Below are 27,062 nucleotides of genomic sequence, written 5' to 3' on the forward strand. Positions count from 1 at the left end.
ACAATACATTAATACAGACAAGACTGTATATGTCCTATAAATAAATAGATATACATTTTGGGGCATGTGCTCAAACTATTTTTACTTTAGATCTGTGGAAAACCATTGATTGTGCTCACCTAAATAGTGGCTGAGTGATTATTTTCCCTGAAATTGTAAATAGCACTCTTTTCAGCCGCTGAATGCATAGTTTTTGGAGCAATCAACATTATATTGATGTTTTTATTCATCAAAAGTGGCAGACAGTATGTGTAGCTTGACAGCTCCCTTGGAGAAGAAGGGAAGATGCCCAGCACGAAAGTGCATTTATACACGCGGTCCACATGGGCCTCCATAGCTGTCAGATCTGAGTACATCACAGGGGACCCACCTGTCCATCTGTCTCCAACCAGGAGGCCCTCTTGGGAACAAGCCCTGGCAGTTGGGGCAATTGGCTTCTTTGCCTCTTTTACTTACTAAGTAGGAAGAATCACTCCCACTTTTGCCCCTTTTCAGCTTTCCAAGGCCAGGGCCGAGGGGCACACGGGAGCAGCTCCCTGGCTGATGTGCACTGTGCTGAGGGCTTGCGGGTCTGTCTCCACAGTCTGCCTCTACATCAACAAGCAGGCCGACGCCGGGCCCTACCTGGAGAGGAGGAAGGTGCAGCAGCTCCCCGAGCACTTCGGGCCCGAGAGGCCGTCGGCCGTCCTGCAGCAGGCCGTGCAAGCGTGCATCGACTGTGCCCACCAACAGAAGCTGGTCTTCTCCCTGGTCAAGCAGGGCTATGGTGGTGAGATGGTCTCGGGTAAGGCTCTGGGGCAGGTTTATGAGGAGGGCATGGGTGTCTCTAAAGAGAAAAGCAGCCATGCTCTGTCTAGGGGGACAGTGGCTGTGGCCAGGGTCTGGTCTCTATCTGTTGGGCTCCAGAGCCCTTCATGAGCCTGTGGGCTGAAAGCCTCCTTCAGAGCTCAAGGAGAAGATGCGGCCACTCTTGGACAAGAAGACCGGACATCTGAAACCTCACCCCTGACTCCTCTTTCTCCCACCCCACCTCCAACCCTTCAGTAAGTGCTATTGCTCTAACTAAAATATATCCGGAATCCAGCCCCTTTCACCACCCACAGCAACCACTCTGGTTCTTTAAAAATATAAGCCAGATCACGCCCGTCCTCTGCCCTAAACCGTCAATGGTCCAATTTCACTCTGAGAAAAATCCCATGTCCTTACAAGGGCTGACAGGCCCTATGTGACCTGGTTCTGGCCACCTCTTGGATCTCCTGGTCACTTCTCCCAAGTCCCCCATCCTGCCCTGGCCACAGCTTCCTCCTTGCTGTTCCTCCCGTGTCCTCCAGCCATGCTCGTGCCCCAGGGTCTTCGCACCTGCTATTCTCTCTTTCTGGAATGTTCTTCCCCAGCTGTCCATGTGACTTGCTCCTGAACTTCCTTCAGGTTTTTACTTGAATGCCTCCTTGTTAAAGAGCTCCTTCTTGACCAGCTTATCAGCCCCTGTCACTCTTTATTCTCCTTTACTCTCCGTTCCTTTTTCATGGCACCGATCGCCATGCAGGCCAACTTCATCTCCCAGGGCATGTTTTTAAAAACAAGAGCCTTCAAAGTCAATCCCTTCTCTCACTGCCATTGCCCATCTCCAGTTTCAGCCCCAACCCAACAGCTTCCAGAGGCAGCAGAAGTTGTCACCACAAGTGAGAGGTGAAATCAGGAGCTCCGCCCCCTTTAGATGTCTTACTGGAGGCTGTCTACACAGTGGTTGTCACCCTTGACTCTAAGGGGACAGCTTGGTGTTTTCTCTGGCCCAGCATCATGGGCACAGCCTCCATATCAGCAAGGAAAAGGGCTAAGATTCCCAGCAATGGGTCCGTGCAGGTGACCCTGCTGGCTGGCTAAGAATGGGGGAAAGAGGACTCCAATGTGGCTCCATCCTGAAGAACCAAAGCAGCACGTTTCATTTATTTATTTATTTAACCCTTATTGTTGAAAGTATTACATATGTTCCCCCCCCCCCCGCCCACGACCCTTTCTAGCCTGCCCCCACCCCCTGCCCTGGGCCTTCACCACCCTATTGTCTGTGTCCATAACTCCAGATCCCTAGGGCTTGGGCTGGGCAGGGTGTCCAACAGCCTCCCCCGCTCTGACTGTTTTAGCCCACCTTCTGGAGCTCCCTCTGAGCAGGAAGCTGGGTCTGACTTGCTGGTAGTGGATTAAAATAGAGCTTGGCTAGGTCCAAGTGCATGTGTCTGACCCAGGGTGACTTTTAAGAGACTTTAGCAGATGTGAGCAGAGATACAAGTACTGCACCGAGAGAAGCCAGGAGGAGAGACCTGCTGTAAGGCCTTCCAAGAGCTTCCTGGCCGTTCTCCTCCTAGCTTCTGTCCGAGAGCCAGGTTCTCTCCTGGGCTGCAGCCTGAGATCAAACGCCCGTCCTTTTCCCTGCTAAATAGCAGGGCTCAAGACACAGGTGCTAAGAGAAAGCCCCTCCTGCACTGTGTGCCCACCTTCTTGAGCAAATCCCACCTGACTGATTCTTTATGGCTCCTTCCCCCAAACCTGGGAGAGCTGACCCCGTTTTCCCTCCTTTCTTGCTCAGCCTTTCTGTGGCCTCAGGGACCTTGGCGCAGGGGAGGAGCTTCAGTACTGCCTGGCACCAACGTGAGTGTGGGCAGAGTCTCGCCAAGTTTCCCTTGGCTGAAGGATTCCCAGGAAGGCCAGAGCTGAGCACTTGGTCTTAGTGTCTTGGAGAATGCAGTAGCACTGAGGGGACTCCTCGTGCCACCACTTTGAGGCCAAGAAGTGGCCAGGTGGTCTTTCATGTTACTGATGGTGCTTGGAAGCTCAGCAAGGCTAAGTGACAGCACTGAGGTGGTTTAGGGAAGGACTCAAGGACTCAAGGAAAAATAGCCAGACACCCCCTGCCCTCCCCCCCACACATACACACACATTCTCCAACAAGAACCTGATCCTGGTTTCCAAATATTCTCATGGCAGAATACATAAAGAATGGTGACACTGGTGCTGTCACAATGAGCCAAAGGAACCAAACTGCTGGGCCTCGGGGAGCAGTCCAACTGTGCCCCACACCCACTCCCTGCACACCTGCTGGGATGCTCCGCCTTACGGCCCCCTCCCACAGGGGTAGACTTTTTGATCTCACAAATCCATGTCCTCCTCCAGGAGGTGGAATTTTCCCACTTATTTGATCTCCCAGGCTCTTCCAGGAAAGTATGCAGACTGATTTATGGGACAGACCTGATGCCCCAGACCGTCCCACTGTGTGTTCAGTTTCCAACACACCCGGTCTTCTATGGTATTGGAGGCAGGCAACAGTACCACACTAGGAAGGAATTGCTAGGGCATCTGAATGGCCAAGATGACCCCTTGGTGAGCATTTGGGAGCTCCTTGGCTGCCTCTCTTAATCAGGGCCACCTGTAGCATTAAAATGACAGGCAAGGCCACTTAGAGGCCACAGGAGCTGGAAAAACCAGGCCCTCTGCAGTGTCCTCATCTGTAACATGGGACAACCTTTCCACTCTCCTCACAGGACAGTCAGGAGGCCTAAGTGAGGTCATGGATATGAAAGCTCTTGTCACACTATAAAGAGCTACACAAAAGAAATGGATGATTTTGATTTCTAATTAAAATGGGTATTTTTATTTGTTTTTAGTTTTGAAATAAAAACTAGCTCTGATCACCTCTTATATCTCCCAAAAGCTTAGCCTTGCTGAATTTCCAACCACCATCAGTGCCTAAATCTTGGTTTCTAAATATCAATCTTCAGTAAATGGAACCAGGGCTGCTGGAGAAACAGCTGAGTTTAGGGCTGGGTCAGAGAAAAGACAAGATGAACCTGGAACATATTGAAGTGACAGTAACTGAAGAGTTGTTAAAAATTAAGGGCATGCCATAGGGACACAGGAGTCATCCTAAAAGCTTGAACAATTTGATCAACAAAATAAATAACATAGTATTGGATAACCACAGTACAAAATAAATACAATGAGTCTGTACTGATAATAATAAATGATTGAACAAATAAATAAATAAGTGAAGGAGAAGAGACTTCTTCCTTCTAGAAAGATTATAAATGCTATAAAGACTCTCCCCTTCCAGAAGGTAGAGCTTAATCCCTCCACTACCCTGGAGTGGGCAGGACCTTGTGACTTCTTTGTAAGGCAAAAAGAAAATGGAGAGTACAGAGGAGAAGTGTAGCCAACACTGTCTTGGCCAGGTGAAGGTTAAACCCCAGTGATGTCATGTACACCTAACCTGTTGCAATGAGGACGGCACTTCACCTCTGTGGTCTTCCTCCCCAAAACTCATCACCACAGTCAAATAATGAGGCAAAATTAGACAAACCCACATCGAGGGACATTTTACAAAATATCTGACCAGTACGCTTAAAAACTATCAAGGTCATGAAGAGCAAGGAAAGGCTGAGAACTAGTCACAAACCAGCGGAGTCTAAGGAGACACCACAACTACCCCCAATGTGGTCTCCTGGATGGCATCCTGGAACAGAAACAGGACATTCGTGAAAAAACAAACAAAAATAAACAAACAGGTGGAATTCAAACGTAGGCTAGCTAGAAACAAAACCGAGCCAACAAAACCCCCCTCCCCAGGCCTGAGGTGTGTGGCTTTCTCCAGTGCCCTGCTCTGAGCTGCTGTCTGGTTTTCCAGTCTCGGCGTCCTTTGACGGGAAACAGCACCTGCGGAGCCTGCCTGTGGTGAACAGCATCGGGTATGTCCTCCGCTTCCTCGCCAAGCTGTGCCGAAGCCTCCTGTGCGATGACCTCTTCAGCCACCAGCCCTTCCCCAGGCGCTCCAGTGCCTCCGAGGAAGCCCAGGAGAACCAGGAAGGCAGGATGGAGACAGGTAGGCTTTGTCCATCTGTCTTCCCCTTGCCTGCAGGTGGTCCCAGGTGTACCTGCCCTCCTGGGCCAGATGAGGCTACTGCTGAGGGAGCCCTCCTGCTGGAGGCCCATGGGCTGCTTTTCTGGAAGCCCTGGGAGTAATCAGGGCCACTCAGGACCAGGGATACCTAGATGGTCCCCGTCCGGCTGCAGTGGGAAGAGGTCACTCCATTATAGCTTCTAGGCCTATTAGAATTTAAGAGACCACATTGCATATAAAGAGTGATTTTCTTCACACTCCTCTGATTAAGGCTCTTGGGCATCTATTCATCATTGTTGAGTAGTTGAAAAACCAAGAAACTAAGGAACTAAGAAACCCTGGAAAAACTAGGGCTAAGAATTACATTGGTCCTGCCTGGGGACCTCAGATGCCTACCAATGTCAATAAAAGGTGTGCCTGAGTGTCTATAATTGCAGGAATTTGACCAGGCCATAAACCACATATGTCTTCCAGTGAGAATTAGTGTATCTTTCTCATCACAGAATGGAAAGTGACCCAGGGGCTGAGTGCCTTTGGTACCACCAACCCCAGAATAGCTCAGCATGGGAAAGTGGCCTGTGGGAAGGGCATAAGGCCACATGGGCAACCTTGCCATGATGTGTCTGCCCAAGGGACTAGACATCAAGAGGAAGTGCTCCTTCTCTACTTAGCATCCCTGAGTTATGGATTTGCAAGTAATTAAATATGAATCCAGGTCCCCAAGGATGAACAGAAGTGTTGTCTTTCTCCTTTCTTCAGAAGCAGTGCTGTTGGCATATAAGAATGCATAGACAGTGACACTGGAATCTAATTATTATGTCATTCTGCAAACATTTGTTGAACCCTCTTCTGTTCCAAGACGCTTTCTTGGGATAAGACAAATACACAAGCTTAGCGAAGTTGTTGTGGTATTGAGTGGCCATTATGAATAATGAAAAACTGATACAACTGTACGTATGTACTCACAGACAGCCTTAGAACATTCAACAAAAGGATCTTTATAATAAGAGTGGCTATATCGTAAGCCTAGGAAGAGAGCAGGATAAATTTAGATTTTTTTGTCTTATTTTTAAAACACATTTCTCTTTTTTATTTTATTTTTAATTATAATTGATATACAATATTAAATTAGTTTCAGGTGTACAACACAGTGATTAGACATTTCTATACCTTACGAAGTGATCACCCCGTTAAGTCTAGTACCCATCTGACACCATACGTAGTTATTACAATAGTATTGACTATATTCCCTATGCTGTACTTTACAGCCCAGTGACTATTCTTATAACTGGCAATTTGTACTTTTTAATCCCTCCACCTTTTTCACTCATTCCCAAAACCTCCTCTCAAATGGGATCATTACTTTGTTCTCTGTGTCTATGAATTTGTTTCTGTTTTGTCTGTTCATTTATTTTTAGGTCCCACATATAGGTGAAATCATATGGCATTTGTCTTTCTCTGTCTGACTTACTTTACTTAGCATAATATCCTCTAGGTTTGTCTATGTTGTTGCAAATGGCAAGATTTCATTTCTTTTTTTATGGCTGAGTAATATTCCATTGTATCAGTATATATATACCACATCTTCATTCATCGATTGATGGACATTTAGGTTGTTTTCATATTTTGGCTCCTGTAAATAATGCTGCTATGAACATAGGGGTGCATGTATTTTTTCGAATCAGTGTTTTAGATGTATTCAGATAAATACCCAGAAGTGGAAGAGCTGGGTCATATGGTAGTTCTACTTTCAATTTTTGGAGAAACATGCATACTGTTTTTCCAGATTTGGTGGCTGCTCCAATCTGCATTCCCACCAGCAGGGCACGAGGGTTCCCTTTTCGCTACATCCTCGCCAACACTTGTTGTTTGTTGATTTAGCCATTCTGACAAGTGGGAGGTAATATTTTATTGTGGTTTTAATTCACATCTCTCTGATGATTAGTGATGTTGAGCATCTTTTCATATGTATGTTGGTCAGCTGTATGTTCAGTTTGGAGAAATGTCTATTCAGGTCATCTGCCCATTTTTAATTGGATTATTTGGGGGGGTATAGAAGGGGGACTTAAATTGTATGAGTTCCTTATATATTTTGGATATTTACCCCTTATTGGATTTATCATTGGCGAATATATTCTCCCATGCAGTACATTGTCTTTTCATTTTGTTGATGGTTTCCTTTCATAGGCAAAAACTTTTAGTTTGGTGTAGTCCCATTTGTTTATTTTTTCTTTTGTTTCCCTTGCCCAAGGAGACATAACAAAAAAATATTGCTAAGAGTGATGTCAAAGACTTTACTGCCTGTGTTTTCTTCTAGGAGTTTTATGATTTCAGGTCTCACATTTAAGTTTTTAATTTACTGTGAGTTTATTTTTGTAGATGGTATATGAAAGTGGTCTAGTTTCAATTTTCTGCACCTATCTGTCTAGTTTTTCCAATACCATTTATTGAAGAAACTGTCTTTACCCCATTGTGTATTCTTGCCTTCTTTGTCATAGATTAATTGACCACATAGGCATGGGTTTATTTCTGGGCTCTCTGTTCTGTTCCATTGATCTATGTGTCTGTTTCAATGCCAGTACCATACTGTTTTGATTACTGTAGCCTTGTAGTATAGTCTGATACCAGGTACTGTGATACCTCCAACTTTGTTCTTCATTATCAATATTGCTTTGGCTATTAGGGGTCAACAAAGTCTTAGCATAGTTGTTGTGTGTTTTTCCAAATACTGTCAAGAACATTGTCTACAGTTTTACTTTAATCTCTCTGAAACCAGGGAAATTCTGCCTTTACAAATAAGGGTACCTAATTAAATTTGGCCTTTGTGAGCAGATGGTGTATATTTCCTGTTTTTCTTGATGTCTCTGGCCTCAGTTTCTTTATTTTTTTAAAATATATTTTTATTGACTTTAAAGAGGAAAGGGGAGGGAAAGAGAGATAGAAACATCAATGATGAGAGAGAATCACTGATTGGCTTCCTCCTGCATGCCCCCTACTGGGGAGCAACCCATCGAATCTGGGACTCTTCAGTCTGCAGGCTGAAGCTCTATCAACAGAGCCAAACCTGCTAGGGCTGGGCCTCAGTTTCCTAAATGAGGTCTTGGAGTTGCTCATGTCTAATGTTCCTTCTGGTTCTGACAGTATGGATCAGGCTCTCCTGTAAAACTTAGTTCACTCAGAAACATTCTAAAGCTAATATATCTTCTAGTGAATCTTGCAATGAGAAGAACAGAATTATCTAATTTCACTTCTCAAACTCTTGAATCTTTGTTTCATTGAACAACCAATGACCCATGGGACATAATCACAAAGCCACATAATCCATATCTCCCATTGTCCTTTAAATGTATCCTGTTGGGACCATTTCTTTCCTGTCCATCAATATATTTAGGACAAATCTTGTGACTCTTCTGGCTCCTTTCAGGTAACAAAACATTCTCTAGTCAATAATTAATATGTCCAGGTCAGTGTGATCATCAAACTTTAAATTTCACTCAAAGATATAACTACTCCCCATTCCCAGCTGAGGCCTGCTTTGCCAGCTGCCTACAGCAGTAAAGGAGGGTTTGGTTGGCTTCCCTGCACCCCCTGCCCAGCCTTGTGTTTTTGCCCCTCTCTCATATCTAGCTCATGGTTTTGAAGGAGGAGAGGCAAGAATAGGAGAGTTTTTAGTTGGCTAATCCTGCTGTGAGTTGGCATCATGCCCCCTGATTCTGGCAGGTGTTTAAAGCTGATCCTTCATCCTGTGGGCTTTTACAAGGGTCTTTCGGTGATTCCACCACCTCTCACATGGACAAATGTAACTCCTCTCTGGCTGCTCACTTGCAGCTCCTTCCATAGCCTCAGGTACCTGTGAGTAAATCTCTAACTGCTTTCTGCTGAGGCCCCGTGTGCCCGCAGACAGTCCTGTGGAAAGGATCTAAGATCTTACTTCAGACCTCTCTTCTGATGGCTCCATCCAGCCCCTGAGAAACACACATTCTCTACTCAGACAAACTGTGGGCGTGCAGGCAGATCTCTGCAGGCACCTCTCCTTTGCTCTACCATCACAGCAGGTAGACTTTTAGATTTCTCATGGGAACCAAGCAGTGATCCATTGTGTCTCACAAGTTCCAGAGACAGACAGCAAGCTCTTCATATGGCCGCATTGAAGCCCCGGGGGACCTCCTGGACAGTTCTCTCCATAATTCATCTTCTATTCAACCTGTTTTGCAACCTCTATAATTTCTTTTGTAGACTAGACGTGGGTTGTCATCTATAGGTGTAGAACTGGCTTCCCACCATCTCTTTTTGCAAGATTGACACCCTTCACTCTGGTATGGGGTGTCTATTGTCTTGCAGCCTCAGCCAAAATGAAAACTAAAATAGTTTTATTTTAACATCTTGTCCCAGGAGCCCCCCTTCCGCTGTCTCTAAGTGATCATTGAGAAAACGCTTGCCTTGGTTTTCACCTTATTCTCTCCCCTTCCAAGCTCACCATGCTGAAGGAAGTTCCAGTCTTTCCCCTGGAGTAGTGTAGCTGCCTCACTGCTTCCTTTGACGGGGGCAGGTATTTCTACCTGAATGCTGGTTTCACTCCTAGTTGGCTTGGCTTTGGAAGTAATGACTGCGATTGTTTTCATGATCCCTGCCCTAGCCCATGGATGCTTGGAAAAACTGAATTGCTCTGAATCAACCGATTTCATGGACATTGTTCCTCATGCCCTGAGTGTTGCAGAACAGCGTGCCATGTGTTTCATGTGTCCAGGGACCTCAGGGAGAGTGGGAGGAAGCAGCTATGGCACAGTATGCTCTAAGCAGCCCCCTTGTCGCACGTCTTTCCCACCCATCTGCCACGGGGCCTAAAATGACACCATTGAGGAGTTTGTCTTTAGATTATGACATTGCCTCTTTAGGCTTACCTTGTCAAAATTCCCTTAAAGGGTAACACATCAAATTATTATTACTTTAGATGAGGAATTCGTTTGTCACCTGTTTTCCCACCATTGTGTCAAGAAAGGCAAGGGTGTTTACAAGGGGGAGGAATGGAGGTCTTTGTTGAGCGTAGGCTCCCTGTCTGTCCATATGACCACATCATTCCTAAACGAGACTGTGCAGTCTGGAGCTCATTTGAACCAGGTCCTGCTTTGCCCTGAGGTTGTTCCGCCAAAGCTGGAGTGTTGCAGGCTTGCTGCCACATACTTAGAGGGTGTGTCAACGTTCATTAGAGCACTTCCAGAAGACAGCTGATCAGACAATAAGAAAATGCAAAGCCATGGCACATAGGGTCAGCCACGATGTTGTGGCTGAACATGGATGATTTGGGGAAGACATGATTTTCTGTTCCAGTATAAAAAACAGCAGGTCATGTGGATTTGTTCTCTGTGGTCCTGAAGCTGGATTTAATTTAGCCTGAGGACTTGCCACTCAAACTCTGGTCCAAAGCATTGTCACCACCTGAGAGAGGCAAAAGCTCAGCAGCCTCCCACCCTCTTTAACCACAGGTGCCAGGTGTTTCGAAGACACAGCAAAGTTTGGGAAGCATAAATTTAGGGAACACTCTTCCAGGTGGAGACCTTGGCAGCTGAACAACCAGGTGGAACTCTCAGAAGATAGTTCCCTCAGAAGTCAAGTGGAGTTGACATTGTAAAGACCCTTTCAAAGTCAAAGCCACCCAAGGCTGCTTGGGCGGTAGTGATGTCCCCATTATTGGTGACACGTGCAGGTGTCCACTTAGGGCCAGAAGGGGGAACTCTGGCAAGATGTTCTTTCTGCTCCCTTCCAGGTTGAGAGTCACCTCTGCAAGTGTCAGGGGATAGTACTGGACAGCAGGAGGTCAGGGGGCCCCAGAAGCCCCAGCGAGGGTGCCTTTCAAGGTGAAGGTGAGGACACTAAGAGAGAGGGCTCCCATTGGACCAGAGAAAGGGCTTCTTCCAAATCCTTCCTCAGACTTTTGAAATATAAACTCTTTCACCAAATGATCTTTCTCCTGTGTCCAGGGAAAACCGGGCTTCAGACCTACTCAGCCGCCTAAATTCAGTCTGGAAGGTAGTTCTTGGCTTGAGACCAGAGACTTAGTCATTTTTCTCCAGGTCTGTTAACTGACGGCCATCCGTGGTTTGTGTTTTAGAAACTAGAGCAGCTCTCTGGGTGCTTCAGGAGAATGGAGACAGAAACATGGACCTGATAACATTTGTGGTTCAATTAGATGTGAAATGATTAAGGGGAAAAGTGTACCTTACCTTTGAATATTGAAAAAGATATCTCAATTATAAATAAGTTTTAGCCAGTGCTTCTGAAACTTTAATGTACTCAGGAACCGTCTGGAAATGTTGTTTAAAAGCTGAATCTGGCTCCAGGGGGGCTGGAGTGAGCCTGAGAGTCTGCATTTCCAGCGAGTGCCCAGGTGCTCTTGGTGCTGCTGCTGGTGGGGGACCACACCTTGAGCGACGAGGGTGGGCTGACCGAGTCCTGCTTACAGAGGAAAATTTACTTCGTGTTTTCAGTAAAGTAAGTTTTCCTCTGCTAGGACAATGCCTCCCCCATAAAAGTGTTGCCACTAAAGCTAACCCAGTGTCCCATGGAGGTAACCATGGGCTGGAAAGGAAGATAGGGTCATAAGGGACCAGTGAGGTCAGGGGGAGGGCACATGTGCAAATCCAGATGAGAAAGAGGATATTTGTAGGGCTGGGGAGGAGAGCGAAAGAAAGGAAAGATTGACAACAAGCAACTTTCTCAGTGTGGACTGGCAACCACCTGCAGCAGGGTCTCTGTTCCCCAAGCCCTGTGTACACATCCACAGTGGCACTTGATTCTGTCGGTCTTTCCGGAATCTGGGTCCAGATCTCATCTCCCTGCTAGAGGCCTGGGGAGAGGACCACACAGTCCCCAGCAGAGCCTGAGACGTAACGAGTCTGCGGTGAATATTTACTGACTTAAATTGTGTGCAACACAACAGACCAAATTGTCTCCTCAGCAGGAGTAGGGGTGATCTGGAAACCACAGATGTGGTAGCTGAACTCTTCTGCAGGATCTAATGTAGAAATTGGTTTCCTGCCTTTTGAAGGTGTGACATGATGGGAACAAATTGTTTACTTTTTGTCGAGAAGCTCTTTTGATACGCGGATGGTAGGGGTGGGAGATAAGGAAGGACATTTACGTTTGAGGCTTGATGTTTTTGTTCCTTGGCTGTGGTGTTTGAGCTAGAAAACTATTGGAGTAGCAGACACTCCCAGTGTGTTTCCTTATGGTGGGACTTATGCACCCAGCATTTAGGAATCAAATCTGCTTCCATGTTGAACTACAAATCTGTCTAATATGCTCTGCGGAGAACATCTACATTTCCAAAGGACTGTTTATTCCAAAGAGGAAAGAGAGTTTATCCAGTGGCATGAGTTCCTTGATACAGAAGCATCCATTGAGTGAGTCGGCAAACATCGATTGGGCTCCCCTACTTGTGAGGCATGAAAGCCGTAGAGCCGAGGCCACACAGAAAGGCAGAAGTGGGGAGGACCCTGAACTCAGGTCTTCTCCTCCCCAGCGGGTCTGTCTGTAGGGCCCTAACACTTGCTGTGTGGGGTGCGTGTCCTATTTCCCAGCGGAGAAGCCTGACGCACAAAACGCATGTTCACAAGTGGCTTGGGGTAGGCACACCCGTGTCACTTCTTCCAGCAAAGATGTAAAAGAACAAAACACCCCCCAGCTCCCATTCAGCAAAATCTCATGGGTGGAAACTGCATTCCAAGTACACTGATCCTCTGTTCTCCTGGCTTCTCTAACTCGGCCCCAAGGAGTGTTTCATCCTCGTCCTTGTGCTCCAGCTATGTCCTTGCTGGGCGACATCCAGGGGCCAGGCAGAGCCCGTCACTCCAGACACAGGAGCTCTTGCTCTGCAAAACCCACACCAAGTGGCCTGCTCCACCAGACACGAGGCACAGTTTGATCTGGTACTTTAAATGATGATGAAATGAGAGACGGGAAAAGGAAATGAAGGAAAGAGCGTTACTCCAGATTTCGCCGCGGCTGCGGTCTCCTGGTGCAGGCTGCTGATTGGAACATTGCAGAGCTGTGTTCATCCCGTCCCAGCCTTGGGCCATGGGAACCAGGTGAGCTGTCTGGGTCTCAAGCCAAGGGGGTCATTTGGAAGGAGGACAAAGTATCAGTGTCAAGCTCAGGTCTGAAGAGCCCTCACGGAAAGTTTTGATGGAAAGCTTAAAAGAAGTGTGTCCACAAGTTCTGTAGCAGATTCTAAGGCCTCATGTGTCTTCCGAGCACGGAGTAGAGAGCACTTGCCAATGCGGGAATTCCTAATCTGAGTTCTGCCTGTGTCCCAATAGGATTCATTTAGGAAAAGCTATTAATTATATTTTCAATGATGTTATTCATTAAATTCTAATATCAGTACATGTTTTAAAACATTGAGTCAAAGGGAAAAATATAACCTCTAGAGAAAAGCCTGGCTTTTGTAGAATTTAAAATAGATTTTTTACAATGTTCACTAATTTATTGGATCCCTTTACATTAGAAGGCTTAGGTTCTCTCCTTTGAGTCCTGTAGATACAGAGGAAGCACAAGATACGTATTCAATAATTATTGGTTAAATGAATGAATGAATGTTCCAATTAAGTTGTTGAAACCTCCCACGGTATGTCAAATATTGGACAAAGGGCATGATAGTGAATCATGTTGACCAATTTCATAATATTTTCATAGAAAGTGTTTATATTAAAATGCAACTAAAAAATTTAGGATCACAAGAGAAATCATTTTATGGATTAAAGATACCAATACCCAAGACCTGAGGAGCGAATGGTGGCGACAGCAAATGCCCACGAGGCTCTTGGCTGTTTGGAGAGCTCCTTCTGTGAGGGGCTGTGGAGGAAAACACGAGCCCATAGAAAGCGGCCATAGGGACTCCTTCTTCCTACAGGGCTGGTCTCGGAAATTCTCTGAAACACACCCCTGCCCCTGCCCCGTGCTCGCTCTCCAAATAAAAAATCTACTAGAATTCTGCTTCTTTGTCTGTGAGGTTAACTGTGCCTCATGTGACACCCCCACCCATCAGTCCCCACCTGGCCAGACAAGGCTGGGGACTCCTGGGTCAGCTGCAGAGGCCTCTGTCGAAAGAGTCCCCTGTCTGTGATGGAAGGGACGTAGGGGATGGGCCAGGCCTCGAAGGAGATCCAAGAAGATGGTGACCAAGATCTCCGATCCATACATCAGAACACAGAAATCACAAGACGGATGGGAACAAAGGACCAAGTATATGAGATATACTAGTAACCATTCCCAAACCCTCAGGGCTCACAGTAGCTATAAGTGAGACTCTATCCACCCCTTTGGGCTGTTCCCCTGGACCCATACCCTGTGGCCCTGTGGTGGGCCCTAAGGCAGTATCTGCCGCTTCGCTTATCCACACCAGTATCTGCTGGCCGGGCATCAGAACGAGGGTAAAAATGGCAGAGCATGCCAAAAGAGCTAAAGTAACTTAGTAACCCAGTAAGCTTCTAAGATAAACTCACACACTCTCTCCTCTCAGTGGGCAATTTCTGGGTCTCACCTCTAAGCCGTAAACCCTTTGCTGAACGCAATCCCATAACTTCCCTGCAGAGAATTGGACAGCTATTCCATAGCAGATACAGCCTAGCTGCTACTGAATTAATAATCACAGCTTCCTTTTGGGATATGCAGGGTCAAGAGGAAGGAAAAAAACCCCCTCTCCCCATCTGTATTAGTTACCTTTGCTGTGTGACAACACTTGGTGGCTTCAAATACCATTTGTTACCTCACAGTGTCCGTGAGTCAGGAGTCCTCTGGCCTTGTGTCTCCCACACGGTTGCAAGGACCTCAAAGCCCAACTAGGGAAGGATCTGCTTCCCAGCTCACTCACGGGCTTAAGGGCAGGATTCTGTTTCCCACCAGCTTTGATTCCTCTCCACAGAGCACCCTGAGACATGGCAGCTTGTTCCCCGAGTGCGAGGAACACTTGGAAGTACTGGGAGCCCTCCTAAAAGTCAGGGTGTCCATTTAGAACTGAAGCTTACAAGGCGTCCTCCCTCTATTCCAGGACTCAGCATTTCTCTGATTAAGAATCATTTTTAATTTCCTCAGAGTTCTATGAAAGTCCCCAAAGTGTGGGGGACTGTTAAGGAAACAGAGCATGACTATGAAAGTCACACCCCCCCCCACCCCCACACCCCCACCCCCGCTTTCACCTCCCCCTCCTGTGGCGAGTTCCCATGGGCCTTGGGGCAGAGGCTCCACAAAGCTGCTAGTGGAGAGGTGATTACACAACCTGCTCTCCTCCTGAGAATGAAAGGCCATTCATGATTCCAAACGGCTAACTTTGGGCGAAATTGCCTCTGGGCAAAATTTCCACAGGAGGAAATCAACCCATAGGCTTAGAACAAAGTCTGAGGCAAACCAGAAATATTGGGTAGATAAACCAGAACCATTGAGGAGTAAAGAAGTTAAGGTGTCAGGCATTAAAATTATGGCTGGCTTCTGTGCATCTCATTAGGGGAGAAAGGATATAAATGCATGTAAATGGACCAGAGGGGAGTCAGAGGTTGATTTTGAGAGCTGAGGGCTCAGGGAGCTGAACCTCGAGACAAGCTGAAAGAGAAAACCTGTCCTGGCCAGAGACCACGTGAAGGGGAAATGGAATGGAAGCAAATGAAATGCTGAGCCTCAGAGGTGGTGTGGCCTGGTGCCCTTTGAACCGGGAAGGCTGGGACGAGAGGCCACCGAGGCCCTCAGGGAAAACACCACGAGCTTATCTGAGCCAGAACGAGGGGCGGGACTGCCCGAGAGAAGGAAATCTGCCAACCTCCCGCGGAGCTTCAGTGAAAGCCACTGAGGGCTGGGAGGGAAGCTGCTGTCCTGCCACAGGAAGCCCTCGGAGGGAGGCCTCCCTGCCTCCCAGGCAGGCGCGGAGCAGGTGAGGGCACGGCTGGCGCCCAGAGGAGCGTGTGTGGCTGCCCGGTGGCAGAGTCACCCAAGGTAGGAGACAATGCCCCCTGTCCCTGATCGAGCAGGGGAGGCGCAGCTCTGCTGGGGACTGGCTGCTGTTCCCTGGGGCCTCTCCCTCCTGCCCCTTCCTCTCTCTGCCTCTCTCCTCGCGGCCTCTTTCTGTGCATTTCAGAGCTTCCTGCTGCGCTCCTCAGGTGGTGGCACCAGGAGAAGCTGGGGCACAGTTGCTCCCAGCTGCCCTAGTGGCAGTGTTGTCAGGCTGGCTGTAGCACTTTCTTTTCTAATCTGGTCTCCGGGCCAGAGATCTGTGGTGCGGCCATCTCTCAAGCAGCCTGGCCCAGCTGTTCACACATGGAGCCCTCGGGACACTGACCTGGGGGGCGGGGAGTGGGGGGTGACCTTCTTGCCAGCCTGGGCAGGGCTGTGTGGTCTGCTGGGCTGGGCAGACCTGCTGGCAACTGATCCCAAGAAGGCACGGGCTCAGCCTGGGGAAGGTGGAGTGACGATGGTAGGAAGGGTTCAGCCTGTGCAGCTGCTCCTGCAATTGGGAGGTTATGACCCATGTGGGGAGATAAGAGGGGGAGAGGAGGGTGAGTGTGTGTGTGTGTGTGTGTGGAGAGAGAGAGAGAGAGAGAGAGAGAGAGAGAGAGAGAGAGAGAGGGAGAACAGAAAAAAATAGGAAAAGAACAGAAGAAAATAGTGTCTAAAGCTCTGGAATTCAGGGGTTATATTGCATGAATAGGTATTATTGAAGAATAATTTTGCAGAGGGAGGTATTTTGCTCTTCAGGGCTTCATTTGGTTAGAGAATCCAAGTAAAGGGCCAGTTTAATTTTTTCAAGTCCAAGTTCATTTAACTGCAATGTTAGGTATCGTGTTCTAAATGACAAGGATCAACGCCAGCTGAACTGAAATTCGGTCAGGAGTGCCTGTGGTTTTATACGCGGGACCCCTTCCCCTCTCTGTGCTGCTCCTGTCGCTTTGTGGCTTTCTCTCTCTCTCTCTTTGTCTCTTGGTTTCTTCTTCTTGTCCATCCACCTCTTCCTGCTCGTCTTTGGAGGTTTTCTGGGTGCCACACCTGACTCTCCCCCAAAACAGCAGGAACGGGCTGCACCAGGCGTCCTGGAAGCCTCTGCAGAGGCCTCTGTGGGGGAGGGGGAGCAGGGGGAGACCACACACTCCTGATCCTGGAGTTTGCTCCCCCAACAGAGAGGCTTAGGCATGCGTCAGGTTCAGAAGCAAGCAGGTATCCCTTGAGGATTGAGTGGGCTTGAACTCTTCTAGAGTGTTCAGTAGCCTCACTAACCGGCAGGCTTCATACACAGCGGCTGGGGGAAACCGTGGTCCACAGATTAGCAATGAAAGTTCCCGACACTAAACCCTGAAAAGGTGGCAGGCTTCTTTGTGCATTGTGCATTTGCCTGTCCTTGTAAGCAGGCTCGTGTGTCAGACAAAAGCTGATTATTCCTTTTTCTGGAGGAAAGATCCTTAGTCTCTACTCTAGGACAGAGGAGGGGGTGATAGAAGGGAAGTGCATAAAACACTTTTTGTTTGCCCTGCTTTGCTGAGCTGGTGGTCTCCTCTTGTTGAATGGGAGGTGCCAGGGTCACAAGAGAGCTCGTTTCCGATGAGAAGGGACTTTCTAAGAAGCCAGGAGACAAGGACCATGAACGTGGTCTGCACGTGTCTGTGTGCAGGGGCTGGATCCCTGCTGGGCACTTGGGTTGGGCGATCTCAGGTCTGCTGGCCCCATCTGGTGTTCACTCACCAGTCAGCCACAAAACCGTTTGAAAAGTGTAGTTCTCTCTCCAAGTATAGATTTGGTGCTTCTTTTTCCTGGCTTTAAATCGTAGTTTTAGGTAACAAACAATTCATGTGTCTTACTTTATTAAAATTTTAAGCTACTAGAAGTTCTGCGTACCTGTAATGCATCTACCTCTATGGGGGATGGCTTCACGGCTTGAACAGTGTAAAGGTTTGAATAGCTAGAAGAGAGAAGGAAGGACCCTCCCCTGAAGCTTTTGGAGAGAGCCTGGCCCTGCTGACACCTTGATTGTAGGCTTCTAGCCTCCAGAACTGTGAGAGAATACGTTTCTGTTGTTTTAAGCCACCAAGTCACTGGCAATTTCTGCAGCCTTAGGAAACGAATACACCCAAGTCCCACCTAAACTCATCCCCTGTCCCACCAGAGGGACGCATGTAACCCTGAGGGACATGCTGGGCTGGGTGTTCTGTGAAGGTCCTTTGCAGTCCCGAGGTTGGATGATGGCCTTCATTGTATCAGTCAGGTATGATGTAAGCATCAGCGCCCCTCTTTATAAAGGTGGGGAAAGGCAGTTTTCATTGGGTTTGAGCAGATGCACCTCATCAGTTCTGAAGGGCACCCTGGTGTGTGCACCTGACCTTGATGTTCACTCCCAGAGCCACGGCTGGGGCTTGGTGGTGTCTCCACGGTTGTCCACCAGCTGACTTCAGAATCACTGATCCAGCCTGTGCTGAGCAGAGGGCTAGTGCTGGATGCTCTCGATGCTCTCTCATGTCCGTTTGACTTTCTAATGAATTCATTTGGATCACAGCCCTTTGATCTCATCCATGGTTTCTAAACCAATCACATTCTGTTCCCTTGTTTCCCATTTCCACACATTATCATAGGAGAACAATTTTCCACCTGCATCTGTATTTTCCAACTATAGTGCAGATTGGTGAGTTATCTCATTCTCTACCTTAGACTATCAGAATTCCATAGACATATTTAATTTGGATTTAAAATATTTAATAAACAGAATGTTTAAGTTCAATCTCTTTTTCATTACTTATCATTCATTTACATGAAGAATTTATATTTAAGCCTTTGTAGTCTGAATTTTAATACATATTCTGCTAAACTGGCCCAAATGCCTACTCAACAAATATTTATTGAGCGCCTTCTGAATGCCATGCACAGCATCTGCCACTGGAGACACAAAAAGGATTAGTGTCCCGGACTATGAGAACTCGCCTGTAAAGGGAATGTAATGCCACTCACTGGCTTACAATGATGCTGGCTCAGAGTAGGTGCTCAGTAAATGTTTAGTATTTCTCCTTCTCACTCCATTCACGAAGCAGCTTCACACATAGCTCTGTGGCCTGCTCCCTTTTAGAATCTTCCTGCTGATGTTTTCTGACCCAGAGGGAAGAGATGCAGTATAGTCCATCCAGGCGAAGGTGCCGAGTTCTAGGTTTCTGAAGACACCTTGCAGCCCTCCACTCGCCACCAAGGGTGAGACACAGGGCACGCACACCCTTAGGCTGCTCGGCTTACGCATGTCCCAGCAGCCAAAGTGTTCGTCGGGCTTGATTGTACAACACTCTCAAGAACGTGTTCACACCTAACACTGGGCTTCTGCCATGACTTTTAAAAACAGCTTTATTGAGATGTAATTCATACATCATACAATTCACTCATTTAAAGTGTTCGTTCAACTCAATGGTTCTTAGTATATTCGCAGATATATGCAGGCGCCACCCCAATTGTAGGACATTTTCAATACCTCAAAAACCACATACCCTTTAGCTAGCATCCTCTATCCCCTCAACCTCCATGCCCAGGGCGACCACTAACCCACATTTTGTCTCTATGAATTTGCCTCTCCTGGACATTTCATAGAAGTGGCACCACCTGATATGCAGCCTTTTGTGGCTGGCTTCTTTCATGTAGCATAATGTTTTAAGACTCATCCCCTGTAGCTACATCAGTCCTTCGTTTCTCTTTATGCCTGAGTAATATTCTGTTGTGTGGATATACCACATTTTGTGTAATCAGTCACCAGCTGATAGCCATTTGGTTTGTTTTGGCAATTATGAATACTTTTCTGTAAATGTTCATGCACAGATTTTTGTGTGAATATTTCTCTTGGTACATATCTAGGAGTGCAATCGCGGGGTCCTATGATAGCTCTATTTTATCCATGTGGGGAAGAGCCAGACTGTTTTCCAAAGAGGCCACACCATTTTACATCCCCCCCCCCCCCCCCAGTGTCTGAGGGGTCCAGTTTCCCAGCATTGCCAGGTGAGGGGTCGGTGATGGTGGGCCAGAGAAGAGAGTGCTGGGGGATTCAGACGAGCCCCCGAACACTGCCAGAGGGGGAAGACTTTTTGTTTGAATTTTATTTCCAAGTCATCCATCACCAAGATCTTTACTTTTCCCGAGGACACACCTCCCATGCCGAGGAGAATACGCTTTGTTGGGGGGGGGGGGGGGGGGGCGGGCGTCTCTGCCGGGAGGTGAGCTATTTGGGATTGTGCCCAGGGGCCCATCTCCGTGCTCACAGCCGGCCGCCCTGCTGCTGGGGATGGTTCGCCCAGACGGAGGCCAGGCTCCCGGGAACCGCTCTCTGATCGCCGCCTCTCTCCCTGCTTTCCGCTTAGCCAAGACCTTCGCCACCGCAGAGTGCCGCCTGGCGACCGCCGCGGGCATGAGCCGCTACAGCCTGGACCCCTCCGCCCCCGCCTTCAGCCACCGGGGCTCCATGCCCCCCGCCCCCTCGCTGTACTGCAAGAGGCAGAACTCCGGAGACCCGGCAGCCGGCGGCCCCCGCACCAGCCCCCTGTCCTCCGGAGGCCCCTCGGCACCAGGGCTGAGGCCCCCAGGCTGCAGCCCCAAGAGGAACGGGACCTCTCTGGAAGCAAACAGATGCGGTAACGCAATGCATGCCTGGGCCCCCCTGGGCCTCTCCCTCCTGGGCGGGTGGGACCACCGCAGACGGGGGAGGAGGGGACCCTGGCCGTTTGAACGTGGGAACACTGGGAAATCCCAAGTTTCCATAACTCCCCTCCTGAATGTCTGTCGTTCTTGAACACAGCTGAGGGCAGGCTGTGAGGATACGCACAGGAAATGATGTGTCAGAGTAGGCGAGGCTGTAGGAGTTAGTAGGCTCCAAAATTACGGTGGCTCGAGTACCATAGAAGTTTATTTTTTTTGTTCAGGAGACTAAGGCGGGTGTTTCTAGTTGGTGGGTGCATCCCTAGGGGCCCAGGCTCCGTTCCGTTTGTGGCTCTACGACCCCCAGGCCCCCGAGCCCCAAGCACCCAGCGGTGGGGAGGGCAGGAGCAGGTGGAGCAGGCACAGCCTCCCTGGAGCCTGGGCTGGTCACATCCCTCCCGCTCCCACGTCTTTGGCAGGAGCTGGCCATTTGGCCACACGTCCCGCTCAGGGGGTCTGAGAGGCGTGGACTAGCTCTGTGCCGGAGCCGGATGTTAGTAAAGAGTTTTGTCTTGCGTAGTGGGTGACACCGGCGGCTACAAATAGATGGGCGGAACCAGAGATCAGCCAAATGCCCACAGCACTGGTTGTGACTCCACTTCTGTCTCACCGTTACAGGTGGTTTGTTGTGATGCAAAGTACGAAAGTGCCGTCATTCTAGGGATAGCTGAGCGTCCATTCTGATGTGTGTGTGTGTGTGTGTGTGTGTGTGTGTGTGTGTGTGTGGTGTGCTTTTTAAATCATTTTCAAACTCCTGTATTTCGTTAGCGAATAGAAGCTATAGAGCACAGTGGATAATTGCATGGACTGGGAGCCAGATGACCTGGCAGGGACCCTGGATCTGCCGCTTTCTCTTTAGCAAGTCTGACCTTTGGCACGTCTGAGCTTCTCTGTGCCTCCGTTTCCTCACCTGTAAAATTGGAGTAATAATAGTAGCACCTACCTCATAGGTTTGTTGGGAGGATTAAATAAGTTCATGTGTGTATTTAGTACAAAGCCTAGGCCAAAGTAAGAACTCAGTAAATGTTAGTAGTTGCAGATCACATGAACATACCCCTCAACAGCGCACAGCTCATCAACTCAGGGGCTGAGAACTGCTGAGGAAGGAGGCGTAGGCCAGGGAGGCAGAGTCTTCATCCTGCCCCTCCGGAGCCTCCCACGGGCTGGCGGTCTTCCTTAGCAAGCTATGTTTCTGTCCTGAGCCTTGGCTCTCTCCGCCAGCAGCCCTGAGAAGCCACAGCAATGAGCACTTTGCGGGATCCAAGGTCCTCCACATACTCCCCTCAGCGAGCCTCACCCATCCCAGACGAGCCTCTGCTGGCCGAGGATGGAGAGGGAAGCAGGGGCCCCGTGAGGGGGACGCAGTCCTGAGGGCATAGCATAGACCCCCTCAGCCAGGGTGGGGGCTTTGGCCAAATGTAGAGGCACCTGTGGGCCACTCCCCAACACTGTCACTCAGGGCCATTGGCCAGGAAGAAGATTCCAAAAGCGAGAGACGCTGTTCCATCTGATCTCTAAGAACAAGAGAAGGGAACAAGATCTGGCACAAACCAATGTCTCAAAGTAAACGAGGGGGCAGCATTTATTTCCCAGGTTTATCCCCAGAGTTAGAGTGACATCTGGCATATAGTAGGTGTTCAATAAACGTTCACTGTACCTGCCCCCTGCTGCCGTGGTGCCCAGAGCCCTCATGTTGCTCCTGGCTGTCAAAACCCTCATTTCTGTGTCCCTCTGGCCTTCACATGTCTCTTCTCTCAACCTCTTCTCCTCAACACAACTCCCACTTGCTCAGGGTGGTGATCACAGGATACCACCTGATTTAATTGACTCATAATCCTAAGAGTGCTGCCTCTAGTTGGTGAAACCTCAGGCCCTGTGTCGTAAGTGTAGGATTTCAAACAGTAAGAGGAAGACACGATTTTGGGTAGAGAGAACCATCACTTGCTGTAGAATTGTCTGCCCCGTCCCAGTCTATCTGGTCCCCCTGGATGAGGAGACCCAGGGCCCGTCAGAGGGGCCTCAAGGGAGCTCAGCTCCCAAGTCCCTTGCTGCCTCTTTCCCGTGGACCCTTGAGATGTCCTCTCATCCCAGTTTCAACCATCCTCCTGTCCTTTATTTTGATCTCCACCAGCCCTTTGTTCTCCTGGAATTAGACCTGGATCCGTTGTCCGAGTAATCTGCCAGAGGCAGGGCCAGCTCTGAGGAAGCCCTCCCTATCGGAGCCCCGGCTGCACCCAGGAGAGCCCCCCTCGCTCAGGACTCCTGCCTCCCAGGGTTTTGGGGAGAAACAGCCCTCCAGTTCCCACTGCCTTCCATTCCAAGCAAACCACTAACCACATCCTGAATATCGAAGGTCTCTTCTACATCTTAGAAATATTAGTGAGAACTTTGCCTGATACCCTGAAAATTAGAGTTGTTCATAGTCAGCAGATGCCCTAGGGCTGTGGGATGTTCAGAAACACACAGCCGCCAGCCTCCCTGGAGCAAAGCTGGTGCAGGATTAACAGCTGAGATTCATGGCCGAGCCTCTGTGACACCCTGCAGAAAATGAAATTATTTACCCTTTGTGGGTGCATTAACTCTTTAATGCTCCAAAAATCCCTTTTACTCAGTGCTTCCTTCAGGGTGCGAAATGGAACCACAGATACCAGAAAGAGCTAGCCAGCCATACACACTCTCAGCATCCAGATGAAGGAAGGGGGCAGGGAGGGTTAGGGGACAGAGGGCAGTGCTGGCATCTCTGGACTGAGGTTTCCACTTCTGCTTACATCTCATTGGCCAGAATTTAGTCACATGGCCTTGAGCTGCAAGGGAAGCTGGGAAATATGGTTTCAATTCCAAGCAACCATGGTCCCAGCTGGAAATCAGGGCTTCTATTACAAAGGAAGAAACAGAAAAAAAGCTATTGGCTAGGCCAGTGGTCGGCAAACTCATTAGTCAACAGAGCCAAATATCAACAGTACAACGATTGAAATTTCTTTTGAGAGCCAAATTTTTAAAAGTTAAACTATATAGGTAAGTACATTGTTATTAACTTAATTAGGGTACTCTTAAGCTGGCCTTTGCTAAAAACTCAAGGGGCCAAAAAGCCGCATGTGGCTCGCGAGCCGCAGTTTGCCGACCACTGGGCTAGGCCAGTGGCAGCCTCAGCCACACCCCACGATTAGATGTGTTCCTTCTCTCCTGCTTCCTCCACTGGATCTTTGTTTCCTCGTCTCTAGTACTTCCCCTCCCCAGTCCCATGGTAGGAGCCAGACCCTCCGCTTGGTGAGCTTTCTCACTCGTATTTGTCTCCTCTGCAGCCCCAGAAGAGGGGCCTGCTTGTTTGAGGCATATGCTAAATTTCTATTTATTGAGCAACTAACCCTTGAGGTTCTAGGGAAGGGGAGAGGGGATAGGAGCAGACAGGACTCCAACACCCCAATCTCTTTAATCGGGGCCTCTTTGTATTTGCAGAGTGTTGCTTTACGTATGCTTTGCTTGAACATAATTTGCACAGCTAAACATATTTGGAAACCATGGAAATAAACCATGCGGGATTGAGTGGCAGTGGATTAAAGTAGAGAGAAAACTATTGGCCGCCATACCCATTTGTCACCTTGCTGCTTGCTGGGGGCCCTCTGGAGGGCCATTAGTTTTCCCTGCGCCCAAGGAACTGCTCAATATTGCTCTGAAATAGCATCCCCAGTGAAAGCAGTTGGTATGAAGGAACCATGCCCCTTTAAGAGGGTTTGACCCAAGTCATAAACCTTGGAAGGAACCTAGCAATGGATTCCCCCCCATGGTGCTAATCAAAATGGATTAAAACCACAGAGGCCAGAACACTGCATGAGGCTGCAGGCAGGGGAGTGGATATGGATGGCGTGACAAACCTGCGAGCCTTCCCTCTCATGTGAACACTTACGCTGGCCACCTGCTGTCTCAGTATATCACACCTGTCACCTCTGTCAGTGGACTCGGAAGGGATGTCATCACAGGACACATTTACCTGTTGTTTTTTGCTGATACTCAGGTGAAAACTCAAGAGCTCTCTCCTGTCTCTCCTCCAGGACATAATCACTGAGAGCCGTAAGGAGGCTGCAGACAACAGAAGTGTCCTGACTCTTGCCTTTAACAGGACGTGCTGTAGAATTCCCAAACACAACTTCAGGTCCAGGTTTCAGAATCAAGAAACAAAGTAAATCAGACATTGTTATTAGCACCCAAATGCTTCCCATGAGTTGGAGTTTGCTTTCGTAGTGTATGGCGTCCGGGTGATGGACAGAGACAATTCAGCCAGAAAAAGGATGGGAACAGCACCGTATGTGATGTGGGTAGATGGCTGAAGGCATGGCAAGGGTCTGTTCATTCTGGGGAGAAGAGTTGCACCCGCTAAGACTTAGAGAGATGCCAGCAGAAACTTACTGAGCACAACATGACAGCGGATCATCTCAGGTCTAAGGATGGAGCTGACAGGGTGCAGCTCCAGAGACAAACAGAACAATTGCACACACTTAATCACAACTGTGACTTGCCCCACAGGACAAGTATGGATGCTATGAGAGAGTCAGGTAGCGAGGGGTTGCTGGGCCTCCTCTGGGGAGTCAGGAAAGGCTTCCCGGAGAGGTGACCGTGGAGCCAGGAGTTGGAAGGGGGAGCAGGAGTTGGCCGGGAGGGGCAGTGGGGAGAAGGGGTGAGATCAAGTTGCTTGCCCAGAGGTCACAGTGGTAGCAGAGGATGAGTCAGCCCTGCTAGGCCTCCCTTCAAGCCTATGGCCTCTCCTTGTCTCTAGAGGCATCCTCTCTTCTCATACAGGCATGGCAGCTGGTCTTGAAGGAATAAAAGAAAAACTTGATTAAAATCTAAGAATTGGGCAGGCCCTCTTCGGCCTCCCATCTCCCTCACCTCATAGGGAAGACTATTGTAATAGAAACAATGAAAGACAACACTTTTAAGTTGCCTGATGCTGCCCAGATTGCGGGCTAACCTGCCACCTTGTGCACTGCATGCCTTGTTTCTAGGAAGGGTGCATTCTACGGAGCAGGTGAGGAGGAGGAGCTGAGGACAGATCTACCCTCCCCATTGCCTTCACCCTGTCTCCGCCCAGCCCAGCTCCAGCTGGGGGGCTACGGGGATCTACAGGCAGCCCGGGGAAGGGCACCATAGTTCCCTTTTGGGCACTGATGGGCATTCCTTCAGATGCTTCTTACCTGGCTCCGGCCCAAAGCTACACATTCACTTGATTCTTACAATATTCCTGAGAAACAAGTTGAAGAAACAGAGGCCCATAGAGAATGATCAGGGCCAGGAAAGGGACCAGGAGCCTGGCTGTTGGTTCTTCATCCCGTGGGCTTTGCACATGGACACAGATGAAGGTCTCAGATGAAGCTCTCAGATGCATGGGAGGCTAACCCGTGAATGTTGCTCAGGGCAGCCTGTGGTGTAAAGGGGCTATGCCAGTGATGGCGAACCTATGACACGCGTGTCAGCACTGACACGCATAGCCATTTTTGATGACACGCGGCCGCTGAGGCGGCTGCATGGTGAGGATGAAACATTTGCGAAATAATGTTTTTTCCTCAAAGTGACACACTACCCGAGTTATGCTCAGTTTTTTGGCGAAGTTTGACACACCAAGCTCAAAAGGTTGCCCATCACTGGGCTATGCAGTGTCTCAGGTGGAAGGGACCTTCGAGGTCCTTCCCAGCTCCCTTACTTCACACCCGAGAGGCACAAAGATGCTCATGTAGCTGGTGGGCGGTAGGGATTTCTGACTCTGAGCTCATTGCTCATTCCCTTCTTCTCGTGACCCCATTGTTAGCTAAGAAATTTTCTCTGACTTATGAATGCACAAAAGGAAATGATGCATGTGTTGTGGGTGTGCGTGAGGCAGGAGAGACTCGGAGGTAGCAGTACAAGTGCTTGTGCTGTGAGAATGCTGGGATTGCTTTAAACCCTGATTCATAGTCATCCTACTCCTGGGGAATGTGAGTTCCACTTTAGAAATGACAACAGCCATCTTTAATTACACATGCGTTCACAGCCGGGTTTCACATTCCCGTCTCCAGCAGCCCAGGGAATGGACAGGACCATGCACAGCGTCCTCTGTGCTGGAGAATGCCGCCTCCCTAAAGGCCCGGGCGAGCACTTTACGCGCTCTGTTCTTTTAGGAGCAGGATTTTTTTCACGTCCATCACATCTTACCACTGTCCAGTCACATCTGCCTGGCCGTACCTGTCCGTCTTCCTGACACGTTCACAGTGCTGGAGGGGCTGGCGTATCTGTTATCTCTGTGAGCAGAGGCCACTGCAAAGGCTTTACAAACCTGCTACCGGAAAGTTCCATTTCTCTTCCTTCTAGAGGGAGTCCGTGTGCTTTGGAACTTGAGCAACTCCAGGGGTGTGACAGGCTTCCTGCTGCTCTGTCTTGTATGACTAAAGGCCCCTCAGAGAGGCTCCCAGGCCTGGCTGCAGCCCTTCCAGCCTGGAAAAGTGAAAAATGCCTG

At 48.9% G+C, this 27,062-nt stretch overlaps 1 protein-coding gene across 1 annotated transcript in view; it reads left to right on the forward strand.

Moving 5' to 3' along the window:
• SCML4 (Scm polycomb group protein like 4) overlaps positions 1 to 27,062 on the forward strand; it is a gene marked incomplete at its 5' end in the record, with an annotated part of 44,896 nt that overhangs the window by 12,514 nt on the left and 5,320 nt on the right. Inside the window, 5 exon segments of the mRNA XM_079779670.1 lie at positions 584 to 784; positions 3,169 to 3,191; positions 3,193 to 3,301; positions 4,676 to 4,870; positions 20,245 to 20,514. Coding sequence (XP_079635796.1) covers positions 584 to 784; positions 3,169 to 3,191; positions 3,193 to 3,301; positions 4,676 to 4,870; positions 20,245 to 20,514 — 798 coding nt within the window.

Source organism: Cnephaeus nilssonii (assembly GCF_951640355.1).
Source record: "Cnephaeus nilssonii genome assembly, chromosome: 9".
Lineage (NCBI taxonomy): Eukaryota > Metazoa > Chordata > Mammalia > Chiroptera > Vespertilionidae > Cnephaeus > Cnephaeus nilssonii.